The 27,349-nt window shown below is 45.0% G+C and overlaps 2 protein-coding genes and 1 long non-coding RNA gene across 6 annotated transcripts in view; 1 reads left to right on the top strand and 2 right to left on the bottom strand.

Moving 5' to 3' along the window:
- BPIFA3 (BPI fold containing family A member 3) lies at positions 1–9,119 on the bottom strand. Of its 2 annotated transcripts, none has more exons than XM_040447331.1 (7): positions 8,796–9,119; positions 5,256–5,406; positions 3,312–3,419; positions 2,527–2,676; positions 1,200–1,284; positions 720–783; positions 1–219 (listed from the first exon to the last, which is right to left on the bottom strand). In XM_040447331.1, exons 1-7 carry the CDS (start codon positions 8,908–8,910, stop codon positions 185–187), a joined length of 708 nt encoding a protein of 235 aa, XP_040303265.1. In that variant the 5' UTR covers positions 8,911–9,119; the 3' UTR covers positions 1–184. The 2 variants fall into 2 exon arrangements, with proteins under 2 accessions (XP_040303265.1, XP_040303264.1); XM_040447330.1 differs by having other exon boundaries at positions 3,312–3,443; positions 8,796–8,939.
- Positions 8,225–27,349, top strand: part of LOC121012311 (uncharacterized) — a 27,774-nt gene continuing 8,649 nt past the window's right edge. For 2 of the 3 annotated variants that reach the window (XR_005782045.1, XR_005782047.1), the window contains exons 1-3: positions 9,185–9,250; positions 24,437–24,681; positions 27,100–27,218. This is a non-coding gene — a long non-coding RNA (uncharacterized LOC121012311). Of the gene's footprint in view, positions 8,730–9,184; positions 9,251–24,436; positions 24,682–27,099; positions 27,219–27,349 lie in introns of those variants that run through there. The other variant, XR_005782046.1, reaches the window with a different exon arrangement.
- Positions 20,194–27,349, bottom strand: part of LOC121012309 (latherin-like) — an 11,123-nt gene continuing 3,967 nt past the window's right edge. The window contains exons 4-8 of the mRNA XM_040447332.1: positions 27,165–27,314; positions 24,696–24,777; positions 24,000–24,063; positions 22,801–22,880; positions 20,194–20,286 (exon numbers count right to left, since the gene is read on the bottom strand). Coding sequence (XP_040303266.1) covers positions 22,825–22,880; positions 24,000–24,063; positions 24,696–24,777; positions 27,165–27,314 — 352 coding nt within the window. The 3' untranslated portion in view covers positions 20,194–20,286; positions 22,801–22,824. The remainder of the gene's footprint in view (positions 20,287–22,800; positions 22,881–23,999; positions 24,064–24,695; positions 24,778–27,164; positions 27,315–27,349) is intronic.

A 27,349-nucleotide genomic window follows, 5' to 3' on the forward strand; every position in this document is an offset into this window, starting at 1 on the left:
TACCCTTCAGAGCTAGAGTTTATTAGGGACAGGACAGGACTCTGCAGGGCCTGTGGTAAAGGATTTTGGGGCCGTGGAAGCCCCACTCTGAGGGAGGCTTAAGATCTCAACATGTGGAATCTCCTGATTATCAGTAGGTAGCTGGAGGACTCTCCAAGTTTGGCACATGGAAGCTTGGTTGGACTCACAGTTGGTTGAATTTATGAGCAACAGCCTGTTCTGTAAGGAGAAGAGACAAGATCAATCACCAGGGTGACTGCCTGTTCAACCCCCGAATGGGACTCCCATCCATCCAAGCTGACCAAGGGCCAGTGCCTGAGGCATTTGCGTTAAAACTCTTTCCAAATGGTACGTAGTTAGGCGCTTCTTGTTGGCTTCCCCGGGACTGTGTCTGTCTGTCTACATATGGAGGGTGGTCTCAGGTTTGGGGTGGGGCCAGCGGTCCCTGAAGGACTGAGTGGAGATCTTGGGAGGAGTTACAATTTCTGGTGGTCTGGAGATTCTGGTGACTTGGCAGGGCCCAGTCTTCTTGGTAGGGGTGCCCTCTGCTGTCCTAGCTCTCTCGGGAGACCGTAATGGTCATTATCATATGGTCACCTCTAAGTGTCCTCAGGGCACATGCAGACACCCCCCAGCAGGCCTCCCTGGGAGCTCCCCCCTGGGCGCCTCTCTACTTGCCCACCCTGAGTCCTCCTCTCTGGACAGACACAGACACTCACCCATGAGGCTTTTTAACAGTTTCACGTCCAACTGTCTGAGGATTTCGCTGATCAGAGGACACACCTGGGCCACCAGCATAGAGACAAGGGTCAGGCTGGGGGCTAGGAGAAGAAAGCTAGAGAGCCTGTGGCTGGAGCCTTAGACTCCACTGGATTTCCACAAGGAATCATGGCAGCAAGGGCAGCTCCCTTGTGCTGAGCGCCAACTAGAGGCCACGCACAGCACTTAGAAGTGTGCCTGAATCCTCATGATGACTCCATGAGATGGGGACTGTGATGGTTCCCATGCTACAGATGGGGAAACTGAGGTGTGGGGAGGCTAAGTCACTTGCCAAGGATACACAGCCAGCAGATGACAAAACTGAGATTTTTCAGGTTCTGAAGCCCAAGATTTGAAACTCTTTTCTGAATTGCCAATATATACATCCTGACCCTCAGACTCAAAGATACCCAGGGGGAAAATATTTTTCTCAAACTTACCTGACTTTCTACCAGGTGCGGGGTCACTTTTACCAGGTTCTCCCTGAAGTGGCGGAGAAAATGTTTCATCTTTGGTGAGATATCTCTGGAAAGAGAGGTAGATGTGTAGAACAGAACAGAGAAATCTCCGCAGTCCCAGTGCTGGGACTGACAGCTTGAGTACACCCTACACAGACATTTAATCATCGGCCAGCCCTCTACAAGAAGCATCACTGTTAGCAGTAGTTGAGGGGGCAACACAGAGAGGTGATGTGACTTGCCCAAGGTCACACAGCTAGTTGGTGCTGACTGGATTAGAACCAGGTCAGGAGAGCACCAGAGTTCAGTCCTTCCCCTGCACTGTCCTAGCCATGAATGCCCTGCATGATTTAGGCATTCAGTGAATGTCTGATGAATAAATGAATGAACACCTGCTGACGACCTGGTTGCTTTCAGCATTCTGGAATTACAGAGAGAAGTCACACCCACATATTGCCCTCAAGGGACTCATAGTCTGCTGAGGTTGACAGAGTTGGTCAGCCAGTATATATAGGTCTATTATACACTCTATTAATAGATGCACCATATAAATAGCTCTATTTTTTTTTCTCTGTCTGGTTCCCTACTGTATGGCTAACATCAAGTATGCCATGTCTGGCACCTAGTAAGTTCTCAGTAAATATTTGTTGAATGAATAAGTGATGAGGAGGAGTGCTTGAGAGAAGGGAAGGGCATTCCAGGTGAAAGGATCAGCATGTGCAAAGGCAGGGTGGTATGCAAATATATAGCATGTTGATGGAGAGGTGGGGCCTTCATTGACATGAGAGGGCAAAGGGCTGCAGAGTGGGGCAGGCGAGAGCACGAGGAGGGCCCTGACTGACATCTAGGGGTCTGCTCTTCATTCAGAGGGCTTTGGAGAACACCTGGAGGGTTTGGAGCAGGGGCACATTTCTGTGCTAGAAAGTTATTTCTGCTGCAGGGGCAGAATGCAGTGAAGGAGGTGAGGTCTGAGTCAGGGAGTGTCGAGTGGCTCCTGCAGGGGTCCAGGAAGTGGTCTATGAGCGGGAGCAGTGGCTGAGGGATGGAGAGAGAGGGAGCAAGCAGGGGCTGCCAGAAGGTCATTGAGGGGAGCCAGGGAGGATGGGCTGCGGGGTGTGGGGAAAGAGGAAAGGTCCCTCCTGGAGGGTGGCCGCGCCATCACTGGGATGCTGGCTCAGGAAGAGAAGTCGATGCTAGGGAAATGGTGAGATCTATTTTGGGCTCACCCAGGAGGTGTTGGAGACATGTGGTCGCACCTAGGGCGGGTTGGGAAGGGGCCCGGCCTTGGGGAGGGCAGCTGGGACCTTACTCAGTTAGAACTGTTGTGTAGATGCTGCTTTGCTCCACACCGCAACTGCCTATCGCCAGATCCCTCCGGCCAAATTCGTCTTTCTCCAGCCAGAACTCCATAACGAGGTTCATGCATACGTGTATCTTTATGATCTTGTTATTGAAGGACCTGGGGACAAGAGAGAGGAGGAGAAGAGAAAGGGCCAGGGACGGAGGAGGAGGTGGAACAGCCAACACCAAGAGAAGAGTGACCCTTTCAACAACTTTTTCAACAACCACTCCTGCGGCCGGCGACAAAGGAGAAAATGCTGTCAGACAGAGTGGCTTCTGAAAATTCTTTAACTCGACCGGCTTAGGGGCCTTTGGAAATTCAGAAGTTGAGAGTTAGTCTTATTAAAAAAAAACCTTTACCGTTTAGCTGTGGCCTCCCTTTTCTTGGGGGCAGCTGATGTTAAAGGATAGTCTGACAGACGGAGGGAGGGGTGATGATAGAAATAAAATGTTTCTCTCTTTTCTTTCCAATCAGTGTCATGAACTCACATAGGTTTAAATGAGCAAATGATCTGCCTCCACTGACCAGGAATTGCCATCCACATTTCAGCTGAAGAAACCAAGGCTCAGAGGTGTGAGGTGACTTGCCCCAGGTCACACAGGAAGTGGGTTCAGAAACCAGGATTTGAACCAGGTTGGAGTCAGAAAGATCTGGGTTCCTTAGGTTGCCAAATTCCACCCTTCCCCCACCAGCTCCCAGATTCCTGCTGGGGAGGAACAGCGCCCCACTGCCCCTGCTGAGGTATGACTCACAGTCTCAAGTCAATGTCAAATTCAAGTGAGATGTTGGCCGAGAACCACTCCTTGTGGAAAGACATCTGGATCCCACCATAGTCCAGCTGAATGTTGGTGACGTTGGCGCTACACAAGGAGAGAGCAGAGGCCCTTCAAGGGTAAGGAAATCTGGACATCAGGACCTTAGGCTGACAAACAGTGGGCTTTGGAGTCAGATCCTTTTAAAGATGGTTGGAGGGCAAGAGCCACCTGTAGGAGCCATGGCCTGCAAGCTGTCCCTGAGGGCCCTCAACAGTTCCACACAACAAATGTGTACGACCCACAGCCAACTGCAGATCCAAATCCTGGGACTGTTCTCAGACCCAGCAGCTGCCTCCCAGCACAGGGCCCCGCTGTCTGCCCAGGTGCCCAGGCCCAAGGCCTGGGAGCCGCCTCTGCCTTCCCTCCATCTCTCACCTTCACCTTCAACTCATCTGTGAATCACACTGGCTCTGCTTACAAAATATACCTGGGATCTGGCAACTTCTCATTACTTCTGTCCCTTTCCTCTGGTCCAGGTCACCATCACTTCTTGCCTGGGGATGCTCTAGTTTCTCTCTGAGTTCCTTGCCATGAACTGGGCCTCTCTACGAACTCTTCTCCACACGGCAGCCGATAGGCAGCCCTGTTACTTAACATTCTGCCTGGGTTTCTCACTGCTCTTGGAATAAAACCCGAACTCCATACCATGGCCTCTAAGACCTGCAGGGTCTGGCCCCACCTGCCTCCACAGCCATGTCTTCTACCCCCTCCCCCCCCCCCCCCCGGCCTTGCTCACCCACCACACAGGACTTTTTCTCTTCTTCTGACACACTGGTCTCTTTCCTTCCTCAGGGCCTTTGCACTTACTGCCATATCCTTCTTGTCGCTTGCTTCCTTCTCTTCATTCTTCCTAAGGATTATCTCTTGAGCAAGGTCTTCCTGATCAACCCCTCACTGTCACCCCTTACCTTGCTGAAGTTGTCTTCCTAACATGTCCGTCTCCCTGAAATTAGCTATTTCCTTTTGTGCCTCATCTCACTAACTAGGATGTAGGATCCAAAAAGGCAGTGACCATGTGTCTTGTTTATGGCCATATTGCAAGCACCCCAGCCCAGGTCCTGGTACATGGTAGGTGCTCAATGAATTCTTGTAACAACTAGGAAGGGAATGAAAGAAGGGAGGTGGTTGTGGACACACATCAGGGGAAACCCTGCTGGCTCCTTACAATGGCGAGAGTGAGGGACTGAATCAGGGAGACGGGGGCTCAGGGGCCCAGCCAGCTGGAACCGCAGTGGAGCGGCTGGGAGCCTGGGAGGCTGAGGAGGCCGCGTCCCTCGAGAGGAAGGAGGGAAACTGCAGGTGAGCAGCCCAGGCCGGCTCTGCTGGGTTCATCGGAGGGCCTGCTGCCTCTGCATCCCTATGTGGGGCAGAGAAGGCTCCCAGCTCCCAAGGCAGGGACGGTTATTATGCCCATTTCACTGATGAGGGCTTAAGGCTGCAGCTCAGAGACCTCAAACACCTCGCCAAGAGTCACACAGCCGTTAACAGTAGAGTGGGGTTCAAATGTCTGACTCTAGACCTGGGTTCCTTTGGCACCCCAGATGTTTGTCCAGGCTGTGCTCTGGGTACCCACGTTATAGATGAGGCCGGAGTGGTCCCACAATTTCCCTAAGGTTGGTGGCAGCCCCAGGATTTAAACGCAGAAGCTTTTATTCCTGAAACTTTGCTTTCATTATCCTGCTTTAATTATGCTCCCTCCCCAGTGGTTCCTCATAGTGCCTTCTCCCCGCCACCCCGTTCCTTGTATTGGACCTTTTATCCCCTCCTTCCAATCTTCCTTCTTTCCCTCTTCACAGCCTTGTGCTTTCATCCCCTCGGCTCTGCCCTCTGACCCAGAGTTTCCTAGAGTCCCAGGGCCAGGGGCGGGGTTCAGGGCCTCACCTGCTTTCTCGCTGTTGCTGGAGGCTCATGCTGCTGATTAGCCAGCCCACCATCCCTGGGGCCATCTGCCCTGAGGCATTCAGACTTTCCGTGAGGCGGATGTTCTGGATTCGGTGCTCTGCGTTGTGCTTCATGAGGCCCTGGGCAATAACTGGAAATGGACAAGGGACCAGGGACACTGCAAGTCAAGGGGCCTACGTTGCAGGCTGGGGCATCCACTTCTTGCTGAGTGATCGGTGCTTGTCACCCTCCAACTCCACTCTCCACACTGAAACCCATACTCCTCATCTGGGAACCTGTGCTTTGCAGGGTTGATGGGACACACATGCAGTGGGTCTGACAGGTAATAGCTGCTCTGACGAGATGATAGTAGTTGAAAGTTCGCCCAGTGTTCTATCTCTGAATCTGGAACAGAGAACCTGACGCACGGGATGTACATCACAGCAAATGTTGGTTGAAGAGAAAAATAGGTGAGTAAATAAGAAGAGAATAAATGTAATTTCTCCCACACTGTGTCCAGAACAAGCTGCAGGACTATGTGGAGCTACCAGCAGAAACGAATGAATTCCAAAAAGGAAGGGGATTTTAAATTTTTTTTTTTAACGTTTTATTTATTTTTGAGACAGAGAGAGACACAGCATGAACGGGGGAGGGGCAGAGAGAGAGAGGGAGACACAGAATCGGAAGCAGGCTCCAGGCTCCGAGCCATCAGCCCAGAGCCCCGACGCGGGGCTCGAACTCGCGGACCGCGAGATCGTGACCTGAGCTGAAGTCGGACGCTTAATCGACTGAGCCACCCAGGCGCCCCAGGAAGGGGATTTTAAAAGTGATGGGCATGCTTCAGTCCTGCCTATTAGCGCTAGACCCTCCTGCCCAGGATTGGGCCCAGCTCATGAACCTCAGAGGGTACACAGGACACCTTTATTTCACTTGCCTGACCCTCCCTGTGGTCAGAACCCACACTGCAGAGCAGCAGAAACCATGGTTCCACCTCACTCTCCTCCCTCCTGCTCCCAGACCCCCTTTCAGTATCCCATGTTTCTGTTGTCGCCTGCAAAGAGAAAGTGTGTTTGGAGTCATAGATCTGGGTTCAAATCCTGGGTCTGTCACCTTCCTGAGTCCTGATTTCCTCACTGGTATAACAGAGGCAGTAATAATACCCATCTCACAGGATTCTTGTAAGGAATATTGAGATAATTTATCCAAACAAGAATATTATTGAGCATCTATTGGGTATCAGGCCTTGCGGTACATCATAAAGACACAAACCAGTTTTCTGTCTAATAAGAGAGACATACATTGACCACATAGTTTCAAAGATAGAGTGATAGCCTAGAACTCTTATCAGTTCTTGGTTAATGATGATGGCAACACTTGGAAATTTGTGACCAGTACACATTAGTAGTCACCAGTCCAATATCCATCCATCCATCCATCCGTCCATCCTCCATCTAGCCATCTGTCCAATATCCACCCATCTATTCATCTATCCATCCTCCCATTCATCTATCGTATCATTCTCATCTGAACCTTGTTCAGATTCATGCTCTCTCTCCAATTCCTGATCCAGATTAAAGCCTTTGATTATCTGAACCATCATTGCTTGGTAACTCTTTCAGGTTTAAAGTGGGCATATCACCCAAGTTGGCCCTATCAATCAGACTAAACAGAAGATCTTATGTTTCCTGTTAGAGGGGAAGTTTCTTTCCTTGTCTCCTATTGGAAGGGAGCAAGGCAGGCTGTAGCTCTGATGGCCACTGGCCACCATTTTCCTGCCACACTGGGAACTAGTGGCCTGAGGATGAAACTATGCTGATAGCAGAGGTAAAAAAAAAAAAAAAAAAAAAAATTGGACAAAATCCAGTTCTGAATGGCACCTTTGAGTTGCTGATTGAATCATACCTGGAGCTTGTCCTACCTATGATTTTTGGTTCTGTGACATTTTTTTCATTGTTTCGGCCATATTGAGTTGGGTTTTCTATTATGTGCAGCTAAATACTCTGATAGGAGAGGTGGTTATAGTGATAAATATATTCACAGTAGAAAAAGCACTTGGCACGTGCTTTCCTTTGTTTAAATATCAAAAGCAGCCCCATGAAATACCATTCTAACTGCACCATTGTAACCATGACGATGCCTAGGCCCACAAATACACGTGGTATATATTTCCTAATGTAATGAAATGGATACATTTGTGGCAATCCATAAAATACCAAGTAGTGATGAGGGAAATGGGAAATACTGATTATCTAGAACCATTAGGAAATAGAAATAGTAGTTGAAGATTTCATTCCCCAAAAGTTTTTGATCTGGATGGTTTTGGGGAAGAGTTTTACCGAACTCTGTGAAGAGATAATTGTGAAAGAAAAACAGAAAAAGAAGATGCAAAATTCATTTTATGAGGCTAGTACAACTTGTCTAGCTCAAGAAAAGCACCAGGAAAGAAAGTTACACAACACTTTCATGTATGAAAACTTTGCTAACATCCTGTAAAATTATTAGCTAATAAATCAGATAGCTAGTAGTACATTAGCTCTCTATAACTACATTACATTACATTATAAAGTATATTTTTAGTATGATACATTATAATACATTCTATTACATTATAAAAAATAGTACAGGATAGGGGCGCCTGGGTGGCGCAGTCGGTTAAGCGTCCGACTTCAGCCAGGTCACGATCTCGCGGTCCGTGAGTTCGAGCCCCGCGTCAGGCTCTGGGCTGATGGCTCAGAGCCTGGAGCCTGTTTCCGATTCTGTGTCTCCCTCTCTCTCTGCCCCTCCCCCGTTCATGCTCTGTCTCTCTCTGTCCCAAAAATAAATAAACGTTGAAAAAAAAATTTAAAAAAATAAAAAATAAAATAAAAAAAATAGTACAGGATAAATATATCATTATGGTAAATTATAAAAAATATCATATTTATTCCAGAAATGGGTATATCCCAGAGAAATTCTTCCACAGCTCCTAACAGGGACACATGCGTGAGCACATGAACAAGGATGTTCATCTCACTGTAGTTTAAAACAGTGGGGAGTTAGAGACAAGTCAAGTGTCCATCCCTAGGGAAATGGCCGCCTGATGGTGAAGTGGATGAATCTCATGGACTTGTAAGTACCAGCCTGAAGCAACAGATGTCAACAGCACAGCATCCAATGAAAGCAATAAAGAACAACAAGATCTACATGGCAGTACCATTTATACAAATCAAAACACTGCACGTTTTATAAGGACATGAGCATATGTAAACAAATATTAAACACACCGCAGGGCCTGCCAAGGAAGAGGGGATGGGAGTGAGAATAACAGGTAAAGGGGAAAATGACAAAATAAAACACAAGAGGACCTTCATAGTAACAATGATGTGCTATGAACTGGCATATGATCAACTGAACCTCAGTTTTCTGTACTTAAAGGTCTAAGAGAAAAAGGAAGAAAAGAGGATGACTGACCCGAGGTCACCCAGCAAGTCAGTGGTGGGACCCAGATGACGCCTCCCCCACCCACCCTGTGACAGTAGGCAGAGCATGGGTTGAACTTACTTCTTGCCAGAGCTGGTTTGCTGTCCACATGGGCTTTGGCCAGGCCCTGCTTGTGCAGTGCTGAGGGCAAAGATAGCAAGCTGAGGAGAACTAGGAGCCTCCAGATTGGGCACATCTCAGGTTCTGGGACTTGTAGGTGTCAAGAAGGGTCAGAAGGTACCCAGATGGGTGGCTGTGGGGGTGGCTGCCTGAGTGAGTGGACTCATGGTTTCCTGTGGAAAGATGACACCAGAGTTATCCCTGAACATGCCGTGGGGAGGTGTTGTGATGGGCTCTGGCAGCTGCCACTGGGATTTGCTCCCATGGTGAGGGCAGAAGGTGGAACCCTGTGGGGAGGGCCAGAGATCCAGAGGGGGACCTTGTTGCTTGGATACGCCCAGGAGAGCCCACTGTTGGGTCATCCAGCAGGAGTTGTCTCCCAGACCCTGCGCAGGCTGGATCTTGGGGATTCTACAGTAAGTGAATGAATTAATGAGTGACTGAGGATGACTAATTTCAGGCTCTCCAATTGGACTAGGACTTATTTTAGTGTTTATTTATTAATTTTGAGAGAGAGAGAGAGAGAGGGAGAGAGAGAGTGAGCATGAGTGGGGGAGGAGCGGAGAGAGAGTCCTAAGCAGGCTCGGCACTGTCAGTGCAGAGCTAGAGACGGGGCTTGATCCCATGAACTGTGAGATAATGACCTGAGCTGAAATCAAGAGTCAGATGCTTAACCAACTGAACCACCCAGGCTCCCCTGGACTAGAACTTTCTCAAGGGCAAGATCATTCACAATGCCTACCATGATGCTTGCTTGCTAGGAATTGAGGGTTAACGAATGTTTGTTGAGTGACTGAATGACTAAATACATGAATGAGTGAGAATGGCTGATCTTTAAACCCCCTACCAAGTTATAAAGGCAGGGTGTAAGTCCAATGCCTCCCATGTTTACCGCATGGTAGTTACTAATGTTTGTTAAATGATAAGAATGAATGAATGATTGGATGGATGGATGGATGGATGGATGGATGGTTTATGGATAAGATTTATAGGGGAGGGACAGAGAGCCTGTCTCTTATTTCATTGTTCTGAAGTTGGGAGTCAGAGAGAATTCAGCACAAATCCTCCTGTCCTCAACATCTCAAGAAATGGCACCATAATCCATCCAGTTGCTCTGGCCCCAGCCCTTGGAGTCCCTCTTAACTAATCTTTCCTCATGACCCACTATCCATCTGTCCTGTCAACACTTCCAGAATCTGACCACATCTAATAACTCCTTCTCAGCCACCATTACGTTGGCCTGGATTATCGCATGGGGATCCCTACCTGAATTCGTGGCTTTTTTCCTTGCCCACCCACAATCTGTTTTGCACACAGCAGCCTGCCTAACCATTTCAAGACATTAATCAGATCACAGCCCTCCTCTGCTCAAAACTTCTAAAGCTTCCCACTGCTCACAGAGCAAATGTCAAACTCCATGCAATGCCTCCCAGGTCCTGCAGGGTCCCCTGGTGTTTGTTCTCTCTGACCTTACCTCTTAACACTCTGTCCCTCATCTGCTCCCACTCCTGGCAGCCACACAGGCCTGGGGGGTGGGGGGGAGCATGGTCTGGGTCCCACAATTCAGCTGCTGTGAAATCCCAAGACAAAGGTACTCTTGACTTCCTGTGCTCCGCAACCCTCCTCCCCGCCCCCCCCCCCCCCAAGAATGTTCAGGGTCCTTTGCAAATCTCATGAAACCCTGGGGCCATCCTTGGGCACTTCACATCCAGTTTTGTAAGAGATCATAACTAAAGCATTCGTTCAGGGTGATGGCTTTCCGGAATTGATGTCCTCTTGCAGGGCTCACGCTCCCCTTGGGGATGTTTGTAGAATATCAGTTACCTCAAAATGTACTTTTCCAGTCTTCCTGATCTTGTGTAACCAGTTGGGATTTTGTTATTTTTTTGTCAAGAAAATTAAAGAAGAGTGGGCACCGTTGGGAGGAACAAACCTGTTGTCCTTGGCTCTTTGAAGGTCTGAACTTGGGAGTGGGGAGGGCTGTCAGTCCTGCCCCATTGCAGGATGTGGTGCTCAGGGCCACTGAGTCTAAAGAAATGAGCAGGTGAAGGATGTAGACTTTCCAAGCCTGGTGCATGACGAGGGAGCAGAAAGGCACCGCTCTGGGACGAGCCCTGGATTTCCTTGTCCTCGTGGTGCTCCCATACCTGGCGGGGTGTGGGGGGTGGGGACACCAGACAAGTGCAGAGGGGGGTTATCAGAAAAACGGCCTCCCTGAGGAGACAGAGTGGAATTTAAGGGAAAGCCTACAAGTTAGCTGGTGTCGTGTTTCCTCTTCCCCCACGGCCTGCCTTCCTGCCCCAGGCAGCTACCTCTAGGGATGGTGCCGCTGACGTTTATTTGGTGGGCCTCATTCACTGTGCTAAGCCTGCTCCATGTGTGATCTCATTCCACACGTGAAGGGTTGGGGACATAGAGAAACCCAGAGGCCTACAGAGCTCTGGGCTGGGACCAGATCGAGCTGCCACCCGGCAGGCTCTCTGGCTCTCTGTCCCTGCCCAGAGGAGTAAGAGGTTTCCTTTGGAAGGTGGAGCTGCTGGCTGCCCCAAACCTCACCTAGTAGCCCTTTCCTTTACTATTTCAAATAACTTGCTTTAGAACAAGCTTCTTTACCTTTTTGGGGGGCATTTTCAAAATGTGATGACAACTTTGGTTTGTCCAGAAAAAATAATGTAAAAACTGGTTAAAAAATGTTGCTGATAGTAGCAGGATTTCCATCACCCTTTTAATCCGTGACCATTGACACAAGTTAAAACCCCTGCTCTCCTGGTAACTGGCTTTCAAGGAGTTTGACTTGGATAAAATTTATTTATGCAGTCAACCATTACTTCCTGTGGGCTTACAATGTGCCAGGCACTGTGCTTGGCTCTAGGCAATAACAGACACACAGCTTCTCTAGAGACTTATAGTCTGGGGAGAGAATCAGAATAAGACAAACTAAACAATACATGGAATAATTACAAATTGTATACCAAGGGGGGAAGTTTGGGTGAGATTGAGAATAGGAGGGAGGCCACTTTGAGCAATGAGTAGGGAAGGTCTCTCAAGAAGGTGACATTTGAGCTGAGTCCAGGAGGAGACAGAGCCTGCATTGGGTGTAGATGGAGGAACGACACATTTGGCAGATAGTACTATAAGGTCAAAGGGCCTGAGATGGGAAAGGGCTCAGCAGATTGGAGGAACAAAGGAAAATGGGTGTGGCTGGGTCTACTGGGTTAGAAATTGGTGCCCAGGTGCCCAGGCTCACGTCCATGGCTCTAGGGAGGGGGTGTCCAGCATGACAAGGAGGCAGGAGTTTCCCCTGGCTGACCCAAGGGCCAAGCAGGCTTTTGCACGTGAGCGCCCTCCTATAGCTGGGTAAAGACATCCCCCTCCTTGCCAACTCCAGACTCCTCCCACAGCTGCTCTCTGGGCTCAAAGGCAGCTCCAGGTCCCCAGCCAAAGGCAGAATTCCTGAAACTCCAGGGGGCAGTAGAATGGGTGGAAGCAGAATGGTGGAAGTTTCCTGTACCTAACGAAGCAGGGTGGACTGGTTTGGTTTATTTTTTGAGAATCACTCTTCTGTGGAATGGAATTCACTATTCATGTAGGCATTCATTTATTCCACTTTTTGTAGAAATATATATTTTTAACATTCATAGAGGTCTACGACTGGAACTTTAACCCAAAGACAAATTTACTTGAAAAGGGTGTGGAAGGTAGGCAGGGAGTGTGGTGCCATCTGAATAGAACATCGGGATTGAAAAAGGATGATGAGGATGTCTCTTCTGGGTTCTGGAGTGGCACAAAGTAGGGGAGTGGAAAAGCTGGCGTTTCTGGTGCATTGCAGTGCTTTTGAGAGGACAAATGGGACTTGTAAAAATGCAGATTCCTGGGCCACCCCTGAGCAACTGAGTCAGCCTCTGGAGGTGGGACCTGGGAATAAGCTTCTGGGAGATTCTGCTGTACATGGTGCCTGAGAACCACTGAGCTGAAATAAGAATGATGATGCCATTTGCTGAGAGCTGACTGTGCTCAAGGGGCAGTCGAAGTGCTTTCCTTTAATCGCTTCTTTAATCCCCCGCACAGCCCTCTGAGGTAGGTACTGTTGTGATTGGCCCCCCTTTGCAGAGGCACAGAGAAGTTGAGTCAGATCCCTGAAGTCACCAGCCAGGGCAGGTGGGGCTGGGGCAGGAGCGAGGCAACCAGACCCACAGAAGGGAGATCAGAGGAGCTGTCGCTCATTCCTCCTGGGCCTCCCCCTCCCACACCCCACTCTGCTCCCCAACACGATCCCACGGCCCTCACAGGCATTGCAAGGAGAGGCAGGAGGAACAGCAGCAGACTCCTATTTTGCCCCTCCCCTGCTCACTTTCCATCCTCGCTCTGCGCCAGGCTCTGCTCTAGGCTTTTGGTAGCTTAATCTCATGAATCCAATAGCCCTGGAGGGTTGTGAGGCACAGAGAGATGGACTCACTTGCCCGGGGACACGCACTGGTGAGTGTGGAGCCAGGATTCAAAGCCAGGCTGTCTGGCTCTGTAGGCTCTGTCTCGTCTCTGATAAATTCGCCCACAGCCCTTGCCCTTCAGCCTGTCAAAGATTGCCAGTGAGCTGGAGTTGACCTACCAGGGGGAGTGAAGACTGCAGGTCTCACCAAAACCATGAAGGCTCTGAACCACTAGGGGGCAGCACCAAAACCATGAAGGCTCTGAACCACTAGGGGGCAGGAACTGGCCCCGTGAAGCCCGGGGTCCTACCCAGTGGAGATGTTCTCAGGAGGAAAGGAGGGAGGCAGGCCCTTCACAGTGACCAGCTATTCAGAGGCACGCCTGCCTTAAATGTCAGCCAGTGGGGAGGAGGAAATGGGCTTGAGTCCTTCTTAAAGTGCACATCCGACCTTAGTATCCATTGTAAGAAATTTGATCAGAAGGAGTCAACTAAAAACAAAGCAAGCAGAAGCAAGGAAGTGATAAAGGTTAGAATGGAAATTAATGAAATTAAAAAAAAAAAACATTAGAGAAAATCAGTGAAATCAGAAGCTGTTTCTTCCAGAAGATTAATACAATTGATAAAACTCTAATCAGGTAGATTCAGAAAAAGAGAGAGAAGATGCAAATGACCAGCATCAGGAATGAGAGGAATGACAGCATTCCAGACTTTACTGTATTAAAAGGAAATAAGGAAATATTATGAATAACTTTATCTCAATTGATACTACAGCATTTGGAGATGTGAATTGTGAGAACAGCAAAGGAAATTGGAAAAGAGGGAGGCATATATTTCCTAGGGCTTTCCTGCAGTCCTGCTGGACCAGCTGACTGGGGTCTGGGGTCTCTTTGGACCAGTTGTGATGGAAGGCCAATCCTGTTTACTTTACACATCTCTGCACTGTGTGTTTTCATTTTTGTCTGTTTGTTTTTCCTTTTTTCCTCCATTCACCACACACTCACCACACCGAGCTCCTTGTGTTGAATGAAACCTCTGAGCCAAGATCAGTTGAATTTTTTTTCTTGCTGCTTCTAGGAACTTTTTTTTTTTTTTAAATAAATACACTCTAGAGGGTTTATAAGAGGTTTTAGGTTTATACATACACACACATATATATGTATATGTGATACACTCTAGAGGGTTTATAAGAGGTTTTAGGTTTATACATACACACACATATATATGTATACATATATACACATACATATATATGTACACACACACACATATATAAGTATATATATATTTGGGTTCATTCAGGAAAACTGAACTTGGAAAAGCACAAACTACTAAAGCTTCTCAAGAAGAAATAAATATGGGAATGCAAGCTGGTGTAGCCACTCTGGAAAACAGTGTGGAATTTCTCAAAAAACTAAAAATAGAACTACTCTATGACCCAGAAATTTCACTACTAGGCATTTATCCAAGGGATACAGGTGTGCTGTTTCAAAGGGACACATGCACCCCCATGTTTATAGCAGCACTATCAACAATAGCCAAAGTATGGAAAGAGCCCAAATGTCCATCGATGGATGAATAAAGAAGATGTGGCATATCTTTCAATGGAGTATTACTCGGTAACCAAAAAGAATGAAATCTTGCCATTTGCAGCTACGTGGATGGAACTAGAGGGTATGCTGCTAAGCGGAATTAGTCAGAGAAAGACAAATATCATATGACTTCACTCATATGAGGACTTTAAGAGACAAACAGATGGGGCGCCTGGGTGGCGCAGTCGGTTAAGCGTCCGACTTCAGCCAGGTCACGATCTCGCGGTCCATGAGTTCGAGCCCCGCGTCAGGCTCTGGGCTGATGGCTCAGAGCCTGGAGCCTGTTTCCGATTCTGTGTCTCCCTCTCTCTGCCCCTCCCCTGTTCATGCTCTGTCTCTCTCTGTCGCAAAAATAAATAAACGTTGAAAAAAAAAAAGAGACAAACAGATGAACATAAGGGAAGGGAAACAAAAATAATATTAAAAACAGGGAGGGGGACAAAAGAAGAGACTCATAAATCTGGAGAACAAACTGAGGGTTACTGGACTGGTTGTGGGAGGGGGGATGGGCTAAATGGGTAAGGGGCACTAAGGAATCTACTCCTGAAATCATTGTTGCACTATATGCTAACTAATTTGGATGGAAATTTTAAAAAATAAAAAAATAAAACAAGTTAAAAAAAAGAAAAAAAAAGAAGAAGAAATAAATAACCTGAGAAGCCCTGTATCTATTAAAGATATTGAATTTGTGGATAAAAACCTTAGGACACAGAAACTCTAGGCCGAGATTGCTCCATACCAAACACCACATTATACCCAGCTATTCCAGAAAACTGAAGAGGAGGGCGTACTTATTAAGTCCTTCTATGAAGGCAGCCTTACCCTAATACCAAACACAGACTAAGATCAATACTACAGACCAACATTTGTTATGACATAGAGACAGAAATCCTCAATAACATATTAGTGACTTCAACAGATTTAAATGTATAGAAAGGGTAATACATCATGACTATGTGGGGCTTTATCTCAAGAAATCAAGGTTGGTTTAGCATTTGACAATCAATGTAATACATCATATTAACAAACTTGATAGACCAGATTTCATGTAGTCAATGAAGGATATCTAAGATTGCATGGTTATTTGATATCCCATGCTAAGGTATTCATCTCTACCAGGACTCAGTAGCAAGACAGGAGCTATTTTTCAGTTAAAGCAGTTATCTGCAGACTAGGATAGGGCATTTATCCAAAGCCCTAGAGATCTGTGCTGTGTTTCTCCTATTAGAGCTGCCAGTACATCCAGAAACATCCTCACTTGCCATAGATACTTTGAAAGTATAATTGGTTCTGCCTAGGTCATAAGGACAAAGTGGTAGAGAAGTTTGCACTGCTTGCTGGAAAGCCTTTTCTTGTTCTGATTCCTACTCAAACTGGTCCCTTAAGAGTTACTCAGTAAATGCATCAGAATAATACTTTTAATTGTGGTATATATTACCTTAAAAGTTTTAAAAAAATTAAAATGGCAGTGAAACTTTGTGTCGTTTTGTAAGAATAAGCATTGCCATGGCACAGCAACTTATTTTTAATCTTGGAAGGGATATCCTGGCATGCTCCAAACCATTGTACTTGCAGAAACTTCATCAAAGTGGTGGGAATGTGGGCTTTTATGAGATTGCATCTCATCTTCTTGCTTGTGTGTATTTTACTGATGCCTTTAAATTCTTGCTAATTCCTACTCCTCAAGTTTATCAGCATAATGTTAATAATGTATTGGACATATGTGATGCTCTGTGATGTCAATATGACCAAGATTTTTGTAAACTATATTATGGTAGAGAGCAGGATTGCTGAATAGCACTGAGAAAAACTATGAAGGTGTGCTGATAGCCCTGCCAGGTAAGGCAAGCCAATTCTGATGGCCCCTACGTCGTGGAATAGAAGGAAAAATGTTTTCAAGGGCAATAGTGAATCCCAGGTGTCAGAGGCTGGATTGACTTTAAAGACAGTGAACAGTCTTGTTAAATGAGGATGGGATAAGTATTGTGAGTTTTTTTTTTTTTTTCTAGTGTGTCCAATTGGTTAGGCTACAGTCTCCAGTTATTTAATCAGATGCTAACCTAGGTGTTTCTCTGAAGGGAGTTTTCAGTCCATAATGAAATGACTTAATGTAAGGGAGAGTATCCTAGATAATGCAGGTAGGATTAATTCAGTTAGTTGAGGGGACTTAAAAGCAATGCTGAGGGCAGAGAAGGAGAAAGGGGGAGAGAGAGAGAGAGAGAGAGAGAGAGAGAGAGAGAGAGAAGAGGGAGGAGGAGGAGGAGGAAGGGAAAAAGAAGGAATATTTCCTGTGGACAGCAGCTTCAGTGCTTGATTTTCCCTTCCTGATAGCTTGACCTATGGATTTTGGTCTGGCTTAGTCAACCCCCATATTCATGTAAGTCGATTCCTTCTCATCCCTCTCTTTGTCTCTCTCTCTCTGCATTAATCCTGACTGATACAAGTATCAGCATCTTTTTGACTCTCAAACTAAAATGATGGTCTCTGTCTCTCCAGTTCCCCAGTGGTGTAGTATTGCTTTGGTTTATTATCCTGTTACAAGAGAAAGCTCCAGGAGTTTCCACTTGGCCTTTCCTCTCCCGAAAGCTCTCCCTCCATGGATCACAGAGCCAAGTGGGGATTCTGCCAGTTGCGAATTATTTCTATTCCAATTAGACATTAAAGAATTGGAGAAATAATCACAGACTGGGTCTGTGTAATTATCAGGCCATTCTGAATCAAACTTATGCCAAAACTCCACTTATCATTTGACAAACACAAACCTGATTTGCTAGACCATAAAGGTATTTTGGGTTCCTGGAAAATAGCATAAATTCAGAGATCCAGTATCTCATATCCCCAAAAGTTCCGGGTATTTTTACACAGTGCACTATGATTCTACTAAATGTCAACAGGCCAGTTTGGGAAATACTTGAAGGAAGATTTACAGCATATGCTGTGGCAATATTCCAGGATCCCTTGCCTCCCCTTCAATCAAGGGGTTCTTGATTCTGAACTGGCTTTTAACTGCAAATTGGGTGAAAGGCTCTGACTTTCAATTTTGGCAACCCAAGTCAAGTTTCTGGATTCCAAACCGGGAGATCCTCTTAATTAACATTCAGCAGGTGAACGATTTCTTTTCTAGGAAAACTGTGATCAATTAGCAATTGCCAAATTCTCTGATTACCAATTCATCCTTGCTACCCATTACAATAAGCATGCCCTCTTGTTTCTGCCAGTTAAGCTGCACCACTTGCTCTCTGTTACTTGTATATCTCACTGTCCCCCATTGAAATCAGGGAATCCTTTTCAGTGGCAGCATCTCCCAGATGTGGTGGCTCCCAGAAGATAGCCACCACAGATCTTTTCAAGGATGTGGGTACCCTTAACTAATGTAATTTTCAATATCTTAGTGAAGAGATTGTCCTTTGGACCCTCTCAGGAGATGTAATTTGGGGCATATGTGTTGGCAAAAGATCAATCCACTCCAACAGTCCAATCTCCCCAAGCCTTTAGATTAGTTACTTATATTGTACCTAGAAAGTTCTCAACCTTATTCAATGAAGGCCATTTTTTAAATGTTTTATTTTATATTTGAGAGAGAGAGAGAGAGAGAGAGAGAGAATCAGAAGCAGACTCCAGGCTCCCAGCTGTCAGCACAGAGCCTGATGCGGGGCTTGAACTCATGAGCAGTGAGATTATGACCTGAGCCGAAGTCAGACACTAAATCAACTGAGCAACCTAGTCGCCCTGAATGAAGATCATTATTGAGTTCAATTTCCAATAACCAACACGGTAAACTCTCAAAGCTATTTTTAACTATGTGATCTAATATTAAAACCAGAATCTTTGATAAAAGCACTCATCAATTAATTAGGAACAACCCAGTGTTATATTCTATCTTCCTTGGTCTAACATATTTAGAATCAATTGCTATATATATTCTTCATGTCTGCTGATATAAATCGGCAAAAAAGGTAATTATTTTGAGTATATAAGTTATTTTATCCTCTATTCTTGCTCCCCTGGAGCATGCTGAGGTTTGAACCTAGTTATGGGTCTAGTGACAACCAAGGGTGGTTGGGATGAGTTTTAAAGATCTTGGAGGAGAAACCTCATGGAACTGGGAAACAGACTTCTGAAGAAGGGACTCTTGTTGGCTGGTGCAATATTATGAGGAACATAATAAAGCTGGTTTGGAAGCATTAAACAAACAAACAAACAACTTGTACACTGAATCCACCTTTCCCTGATTGGGTGAAAAACCATTGCTGGGTGATGGTTAGAGGAACAGGAAGCAAACAGAAGAGAGGAGATTTATTTTCTCCTCTTTCAGCCTTGCAATCTCCCTCTAGTAAAGGATACTAATAAGGAGCAAGCCGGTAAAAAAGATAGGTGGTTTTCAGAGTCCCAGGCCCAGCATTGCAAATCAGAGTACAGAAAGATAGATTTGTAACCAAGAGCTAAAAGCTTAATAAAAACACAATTTATTTAAGAGCAAATGATGTAATGTATGTACGCACAGAAGAGTGCCAGGCATGAATCAAGGTAGTGATAAGGAAAAAAAAAAAAAAAAAAAAAAAAAAAAAAAGGAGCAGAAGCAGGTGGGGAGTAGATTGGAGTGATCTTCCAAAATTAATTTGTAATGACTTGAGGAACATGAACACTGAATAAGGGTTCACTGGTGTTGTCCATGAAGGAAGTTATAAATGACCTAAAGTAAGTTATTTTGAGTTGGGGAAATAAGCCAGATTATCCAAAATTGAGCACTAGATAAAGGTGAGAAGTTTGAAAGAATGAATAGCAATATGTCTCTTGAGAAGTTTGGTGATATAGGGAAGAAAAATGGAGTTACCAGGGCCAAGATATGTTTTCTTCCATAAGCCACAACTTTGTAGGTTGCCTGAAGGACTTACTGGATAAGACCAAAATTCTCACTTCACAGTGGGGAGATTGTGGCCCAAAGAGAGGAGCTACCTAAGGTCACAGAATCTTCCAGAAAACATCTCAGACAAGACAGGAAGTCTTATTCCTTAGTTTTTGGGAATCTCCAGACCAGAGTGTTGAAGTATTTCTGATATAAAGATTAAATTAACCTAGGCATCCTCCTCCACTGTGCAAATTTTTATCATCACGATCAGACCCACCACCATCTCTGACTATCTGTGCCCCTGTCCACATTGCACTATGGAGGCAGGACGGCCTACAGCTCAGAGCTGCAAAAAAATTTTTTATTGTGAAGATATTACAGGGAATCAGCACATGGATTCTGGTGAGAAGTTACAGGGAAATAGCCTCCATACCCAGAGAAGTATGGATCCTTGAGTCCAGGGTGGGTAATGAAATTCCAGGTAGCAGCTGAATAATCAACATGAACATCTAGGATCATCGCCATACAGGTGATGGTCTGAAGTGTGGAGGATATTCCAAAGAGATCAGCAAGCAGTACCTGATTCTGTGTGAGATAATCAAGATATTAGTCAATTGCATACCCTCCTTTTTTTGAGAGAAGGGGAAGGGCAGAGGGAGAGGATCTCAAGCAGGGTCCTCGCTGTCAGCGCAGAGCCCCATGGGGGAGGTGGGTGGGGCTTGAACCCACTAACCATCAGATCATGACCTTAGCTGAAATCAAGAGTTGAATGCTTACTCTACTGAGCCACCCAGGCGCCTTTTTTCTACCCCCTTTTAAGGAGGCTGTAAACCAGAGCTGAGAGCCTCTTCTCCCCATCTCACTTCCCTCTGGTACTGCTGTCCACTCTCCATGGTGCTGAACCATATTCCAGTCTGGACATCCATCCACTGCCTATCCCTGGACAAAAAAATTTGCTGTGTTCCCTGTACTCTCTCTCGTCAGATAAGATGAATCTTCCTTCTCACCTTGCCTTACTTCATGACACAAGGATGTAAAATATTGTCAGATGTCCTGCTTGATCAAAAGATATATTTCTTTTAATATTGACAACATAGTTGCATTTACAAAATACTTTCTAGGTTGAACCAAATATGTCTGTCGACTGAATATAACATGGGGGCACATTTGGAGCTGCTGTGTTAGATGGCAGCCTAGATGTTTTTGTGGGTACAAATGAAATGCTCTAGGCTTTTCAAAGTTTTGCAGCTGGCAGCAAGTTAGTTAGAACTGCACTGTCCAATATGGCAGCCACTAGCCATACATGGATGTTGAGTACTTCAGTTGCAGCTAGTCCAAATTGAAATGTGTTATAATTATGAAATGCACACCAGATATCAAAGAATTAGCACAAAAAAGGAATGTAAAACATTTCATTAATAATAATCTGTTTCCTTTTCTGTAAAAATTTCATCTCTAGAAAACTCTAAGCTACATGTGTGTTTTGTGTTATATTTCTATTTGGACAAGATTAGTTTAGAATCTTACATAACTAAGCTATCAGCCCAAAGACATAGATTCCATTATGGCATTGGCCATTCAGTTTTTTATGCCCCCTTTCATGGATTTCACCTTCTTCTCGGTGGCTCACTCCATCATGTGAACCTTTATTTTTAGAAAGCACATGTATAGTTCACTATACACTTCTCCTTGGCCCTCAGAAGAGGATGCCTCCATCCTCCATGACTCCTATGACCAGTCACCTAAAGCTTCTTCCCATTGTTTAGAGCATCAGGTTCTTTCCTACTCCTGTATATTTGCACATCATGTATCCTCTTCTTTTAATGCATTTTCCCATAAAAAACTCTCAACCATTCTTCAACATCGAGTTTAAATGCTGTGTTCTCTGTGAAGTCTTCTTGGAAGTCCTCAGGCACTGCTACTGGATCTTGCCTCCTTATTTCCAGAGAACTCCAACCAGAACACCTTACTGCATATGAAATTGCCTATTTATTTGTCTTATCCTTTACTAGACTTGGGACTCTTGAAGTCAGGGACATGTCTAATTCATTTTTTGTAATCCTGGCACCTGGGATAAAACAAGGAATAGAAAAAGTCCTTGCTGGGGTGCCTGGGTGACTCAGTCAGTTAAGCATCTGACTTCAGCTCGGATCATGATCTCATGGCTTGTGAGTTCAAGCCCCACGTTGGGCTTTGTGCTGACAGCTCAGAGCCTAGAGTCTGCTTCAGATTCTGTGTCTCCCTCTCTCTCTGTCCTTCCCCCACTCATGCTCTGTCTCTCTCTCTCCCTCAAAAATAAATAAGAATTAAAAAAAAAGAAAAAGTCCTTGCTTTCATGAAATATATATTCTGGTAGGGGAGACAGAAAAGAAACACATAATATAGTAAAAAGTCAGATAATAATGTATTTTATGAAGAAAAATAAGCAAGGAAGAGAGTGGCAGATATGCTTTTTTTTTTTTGAGAGATCTAAGAGGGTGATACTTGAGGAGAGTGTATTCAGCACAGAATAGTTGTAAATAAATACATGATGCATGAATAATAACATCTTCTTTTACAGAAACCTTGAAGGTTATCTCCTATAACTGAGCTCCTTCCACATCTTAGCCACATTGCTCCCCTTTCTTGCTTCCAAAAGGAAGACTCATTCCTGTCTCAGGGCTTTTGCACATGCTTATCTTCCTGTCTGTGATCTTGGCACAACTGGGTCTTGGCACAACTTCTGCCTTATCATTCAGGGCTCAGCTGAAAGATCTCAAAGAGCCCTCTGCCTGACTATATTCTCTTAATGTGATGCCTCCCTCTCTGCCCCCACCCATCACTTTCTCTCACACCCCACTTTGTTTTCTGCATAGTACCCACCACCCTCTGGAATTTAGCTGACTATACATTTATTTCTTAGTTCATTGTCAGCACACCCAACTAGGATACAAACTTCAGGAAAGCAGAGTCTTTGTGTTATTCACGGCCATATTCCTAGCAGTTAGCGCATAGTAGATGCTTAATTGAAATTTTATGAATGAACAAATGACATATTTATAATGGCCCTAAAGGCCAAGTGTCATCACTAAGGAATGGACATATGCTCTGATCTCTCACCAGATTGGTGCAAACATGGCTCCTTTACTTTGCGGATATTTCGACTGTGGCTTGGTATGTGCCGTGCTGCAGCAGCAGACCTAGAAGGCAAACAAATACCTTAGACAGTGGGAGTAAAGGAGGACCAGAGAGGCCAAAGGAGCTTTCTCCTGCTCCAAATGGGGGCAGAGCAGGGTCAGGTAATGAATCAAATGCTTGGAGTCACAAGGCTGGGCCTGGAGGCTATGCTTAGTTGCTGGTATCTCTGATCACCTCAGTGACAGTTATGGACCTTGGTTTCCTCATCCGTAAATTGGGAACAGCTACTCCCTTCCAAACTAATAACTGAAGATCTGTACATTGAAATGAGATGGTGGGGGAAGTTGGCATTATAACAGCTGGGTCCCCATTTGTCTGGTCACCTCTCCAGAATGCTAGCCCAATATCAGTATTGGTTGAGCTGCCCCACTCACATTTACTTTGGGTGAATCTGGGAACCAAACTTTGGGAGCTTTAATACTCATCCAGATTAACTGCCTCAAATTTCCTACTTCATAAATAGTGAGCTCCCTGTCAATAGAGGTATGTGAGGAGAGGCCAGAAAACCGCTTGTCAGGAGAGACATTTAAAGGAACTTTAGAAACTCCAGCATCTAGCACTTGGTAAGGACTAGTGAATCTTCAGTGAATGAAGGGGGAGTCCTTTCAACCCAGAAATTCTGTTGGTTTTCAGATTCCTGCTGGGGGCTTCAGCTGTCTGCTTTAGCTTCTGGCAGACATGGAAACTTTGGGTGCCTCGAGATAGAGACTATTGGAAGGAAGCAGTCTTTGGGTTGAAACCAGGTCAATTTTCTGCTCATAATGTAGCATCATCTAAGCTAGGAGGAAAGTTAAGAGGAATCAGGCAGCTTTTCTCCCCCAGAGTAGCTTCCATTTATATCTCATTTTCTCTAGGCTTTTGGGACCAGAATAGAATTGAAACCACCATGTTCTTGGCTAGTGGTGGAGTTTCAATGGCTAGTGAAGGCAAAGTGCTTAACCCTGGGAATAGCACACAGGACTTCCTCAGTAAATGACAGCTGAGTTAGTGAGGATTGTTATTAGTAGGGATGGGATGTTTTGTCTGGGGGAAGTGTTAGGGGAGAGGAGATTAAAAGAGTGAAGGAGGGGTCTGAGCTTTCTCCTTGGGTGTTCCTATGTCTTCTCACCACCAGCACTTACTAATCAGTTGGTTAGTCACTTGCGGATTCAGGTTATAAAGCCATGAATTAATGAAGGGACACATCTGAAAGACAAGGAAGTATGCAAGAGTCAGAAGGAGGACTCTACCAATGGTGTCTGAATATTCAGGGGGCAGTCAAGGCAAACTCTCCTTCTAAGCCAACCTAGTCAGAGAACGACCAGGTAGGGGAGTTTGGGCGACAGACTGCCTTGGGGTCACATGTCAGCTGAGCTATTTGGCAGCTATGTGACTTAGATAAGTCATTGGCCATCTCTGGAACTTTTTCTTAAATCTGGCAAATGGAAAGAATATTGTTATTTAGAGTATGAGACTGTTTGTAGGGTAAGAAAATTCATGTAAGATCCTTAGCACAGTGCCTGCGTGCTTAACGAATGTTAGCTGTTAATTTTCATGATTACTTATACTTATTTTACAGATAAGGAAACTGAGTCTTGAAGAGGCTTATCAACTTATCTCCAGTCGCACAGATGCTGATTTTGACTTGAAGAATTAACTAATATCCGTAAAGCACTTCACCAGTGCTGGCTGGAGAATGGGAGCTTCGTAAATGCCACTTCCTCTCTCCCTAACTCTCCTTCCTGGAAGATTTCCTTCCAGTTGATTAAGAAGACACAATCCGCCAAGCTCTGAGTCTCAGAGTCAAAAACTTAAGGAGTCTGGGTTTGTATACTTACTTTTGCTCCAAAATTATGGATTATCACGTTTCCCAGGGCTCTCTCTATGTTTTCCACAATAAAGTTTTTCATTGGGGTGATGCTAAATGAAGAATGAAAGTAGAACAGATTAAATTCTCCAAAACCTTCCTTTCTTTTTTTTAGAAAGTATTTATTTATTTATTTATTTATTTATTTATTTATTTAGAGGGAGGGAGGGAGGGAGGGAGGGAGGGAGGGAGCCAGTTGGGGAGGGACAGAGAGAGGGAGAGAGAGAATCCCAAGCAGGCTTCGTGCTGTCAGGCAGAACCTGATGCGAGGTTTGAACTCACAAACCATGAGATCATGACCTGAGCCAAAGTCAAGAGTCAGATACTTAACTGAGCCACCTAGACACCCCACCAAACCCTCCTTTCTTTTTTTTTAAATTTTTTTTTAACGTTTATTTATTTTTTTGGGACAGAGAGAGACAGAGCATGAACGGGGGAGGGGCAGAGAGAGAGGGAGACACAGAATCAGAAACAGGCTCCAGGCTCTGAGCCATCAGCCCAGAGCCCGACGCGGGGCTCGAACTCCCGGACCGTGAGATCGTGACCTGAGCTGAAGTCGGACGCTTAACCAACTGCGCCACCCAGGCGCCCCAAAACCCTCCTTTCTTTACATCACTTATGTATTTAGTTGACCCCACATTATTTAAACTCCTTGTTTCCATGGCGCTCCATACCTAGGCTTGCCCTTCTGCTCCAACCTACCTCTTAGGACTCCTTAAAATTAATCTTTTAATTTGTTTATTTTCTAATTTATTTATTATTTATTTTAGAGAAAGAGAGAGCACGAATAGGGGAAAGGAGCAGAGGGAGAGTGAGAGAGAGCAAGAGAGAATCTTAAGCAGTCTCCATGCTCAGCATGAAGCCTGACATGGGGCTCAGTCCCACGATCCTGGTATCATGACCTGAGCCGAAATCAAGAGTTGGGCGCTCAACCGACTCAGCCACCCAGGTGTCCCTGAAATTAATCTTTCAATTTAAATCACCTTGCCCTCATCATTGTTCCCCATCACCTCCCTTTCCTTGCCTATTTCATTCTTCTCTTCTGGAATGCTTTCAGCTTCTACCACCCTTTTCGATCCTGATCACTCTCTTTCTGGCTTTCCCATTCTTCTGATTATCTATGTTCCAATAGAACTTATCTCCTTAGCCTGATAGTTATGCTTTAATGGAAGGAATAGTGTAATATCATTCTTCAGTTGGGGGAGATGAGAAAAAATCAGGAAACAGCAGTGTAAATGTGTCTTCATGTTCCTGGCTCAGTTTGTAATCCTTACAAGTGAGGGTAAATCTCATTCTCAGGCAAAGTGTTTGTGTCTTTATTCTATAAAATGCTTACATAAAAATCAGCTGATCTATCACTTCCAGCCTGAAGACTCAGATTTCCCTCAAAGGAAAAACTGGTTTTCTTCAACATATCAAAAGATATGGAGCCACACTGACAGAGTTGGGCAGAATGGCTGTGAGTCAAGGACACTGTATCTGGAACAGAACAGGAGGACATTACCAGACCTGTAAGGGCTCAGAAAAGATTCCACACTCAGATCTTTCTTAAAACAATGAGCAACTGTGAAATGAATCAAAATAAAATTCATGAATGAAAAAGACACGGTGTACAATAGGTTGGTGATGACTATTGGATTCAGTTAATCATGGGGGGGTATAGCTCAGTGGTAGAGCATTTGACTGCAGTTAATCATAGATGTGAGCCTAAATTTTAAAAAATCTTACAAAGAATATTGTAAAAAAAGAGATTACAAATGTAGAAGGTAACTTAGTAAAAGGGCAAACCTCTGAAAACAGTTACTCTGAAGAGGAGAGGTCACAGACTAATACACAAATGATGACATCCTTGCTCTACTGATAGTCAAGAGAATGGCACCCATGGGATTTTCTGCTGAAATTTCCTACTGAAGAGAAAAGTTGTAAACATGAGAGTAATTGGTCCAGATTGGCTATAGGGTGAAAGTGACCGATGCCAGCCAGAAACACCTCACTTCAGTTCTATTGGCGAGGTATTTGGTAAGTGATGTGGAATGCCTTAAAACTATTATATACCTTCAAATTTGAAAGTCATAGAACTGTTTATACTTTTTCAATCATTTCACGAATCTATAATTTCCTGCACTAAAAGGTTCAGGATTATTTATAATAGCAAAAAATTCAGAAATAACCTAAATGTCAACCAATAATCAAGTGAGCCTGCTTTGTTTGTCCTTGGTGCTATTATTCAGTGAACCTCTTTTCATGTCAGTGAAAATATTATTTTCATGATAAAAAAATTTTTAAATTCTATGAAGTTCTATTTGTAGGACATACATCCCCATATGCACAAAAGACTCATTTGGAAGGTATGCTTTGGTGTTGACGTGTTTCAGGTGAAGCCTCCTTGGGACTTCATCACAACCAGTTGGACGCAGAGAGAGAAAAATGGAGAACTCACACATTTCCGGATTGGATCCATACAGTCTCAGGAACAATCCTGCAATGCCCAAAGGTGAGTTGGTATCTGTTGTCTACATCCTTCTCCAAGTAAAGTTGGACTTTCATATCTGTCCGTACATGGAATATGTAGGGATTAAGAGCCGGAAACCTGTGGGAGGGAAGTATTAAGGCTGGTGGGAGAGA

The sequence above is a fragment of the Herpailurus yagouaroundi genome, unplaced genomic scaffold, assembly GCF_014898765.1.
Source record: "Herpailurus yagouaroundi ecotype Mexico unplaced genomic scaffold, PumYag 196, whole genome shotgun sequence".
In the NCBI taxonomy this organism is placed as follows: domain Eukaryota; kingdom Metazoa; phylum Chordata; class Mammalia; order Carnivora; family Felidae; genus Herpailurus; species Herpailurus yagouaroundi.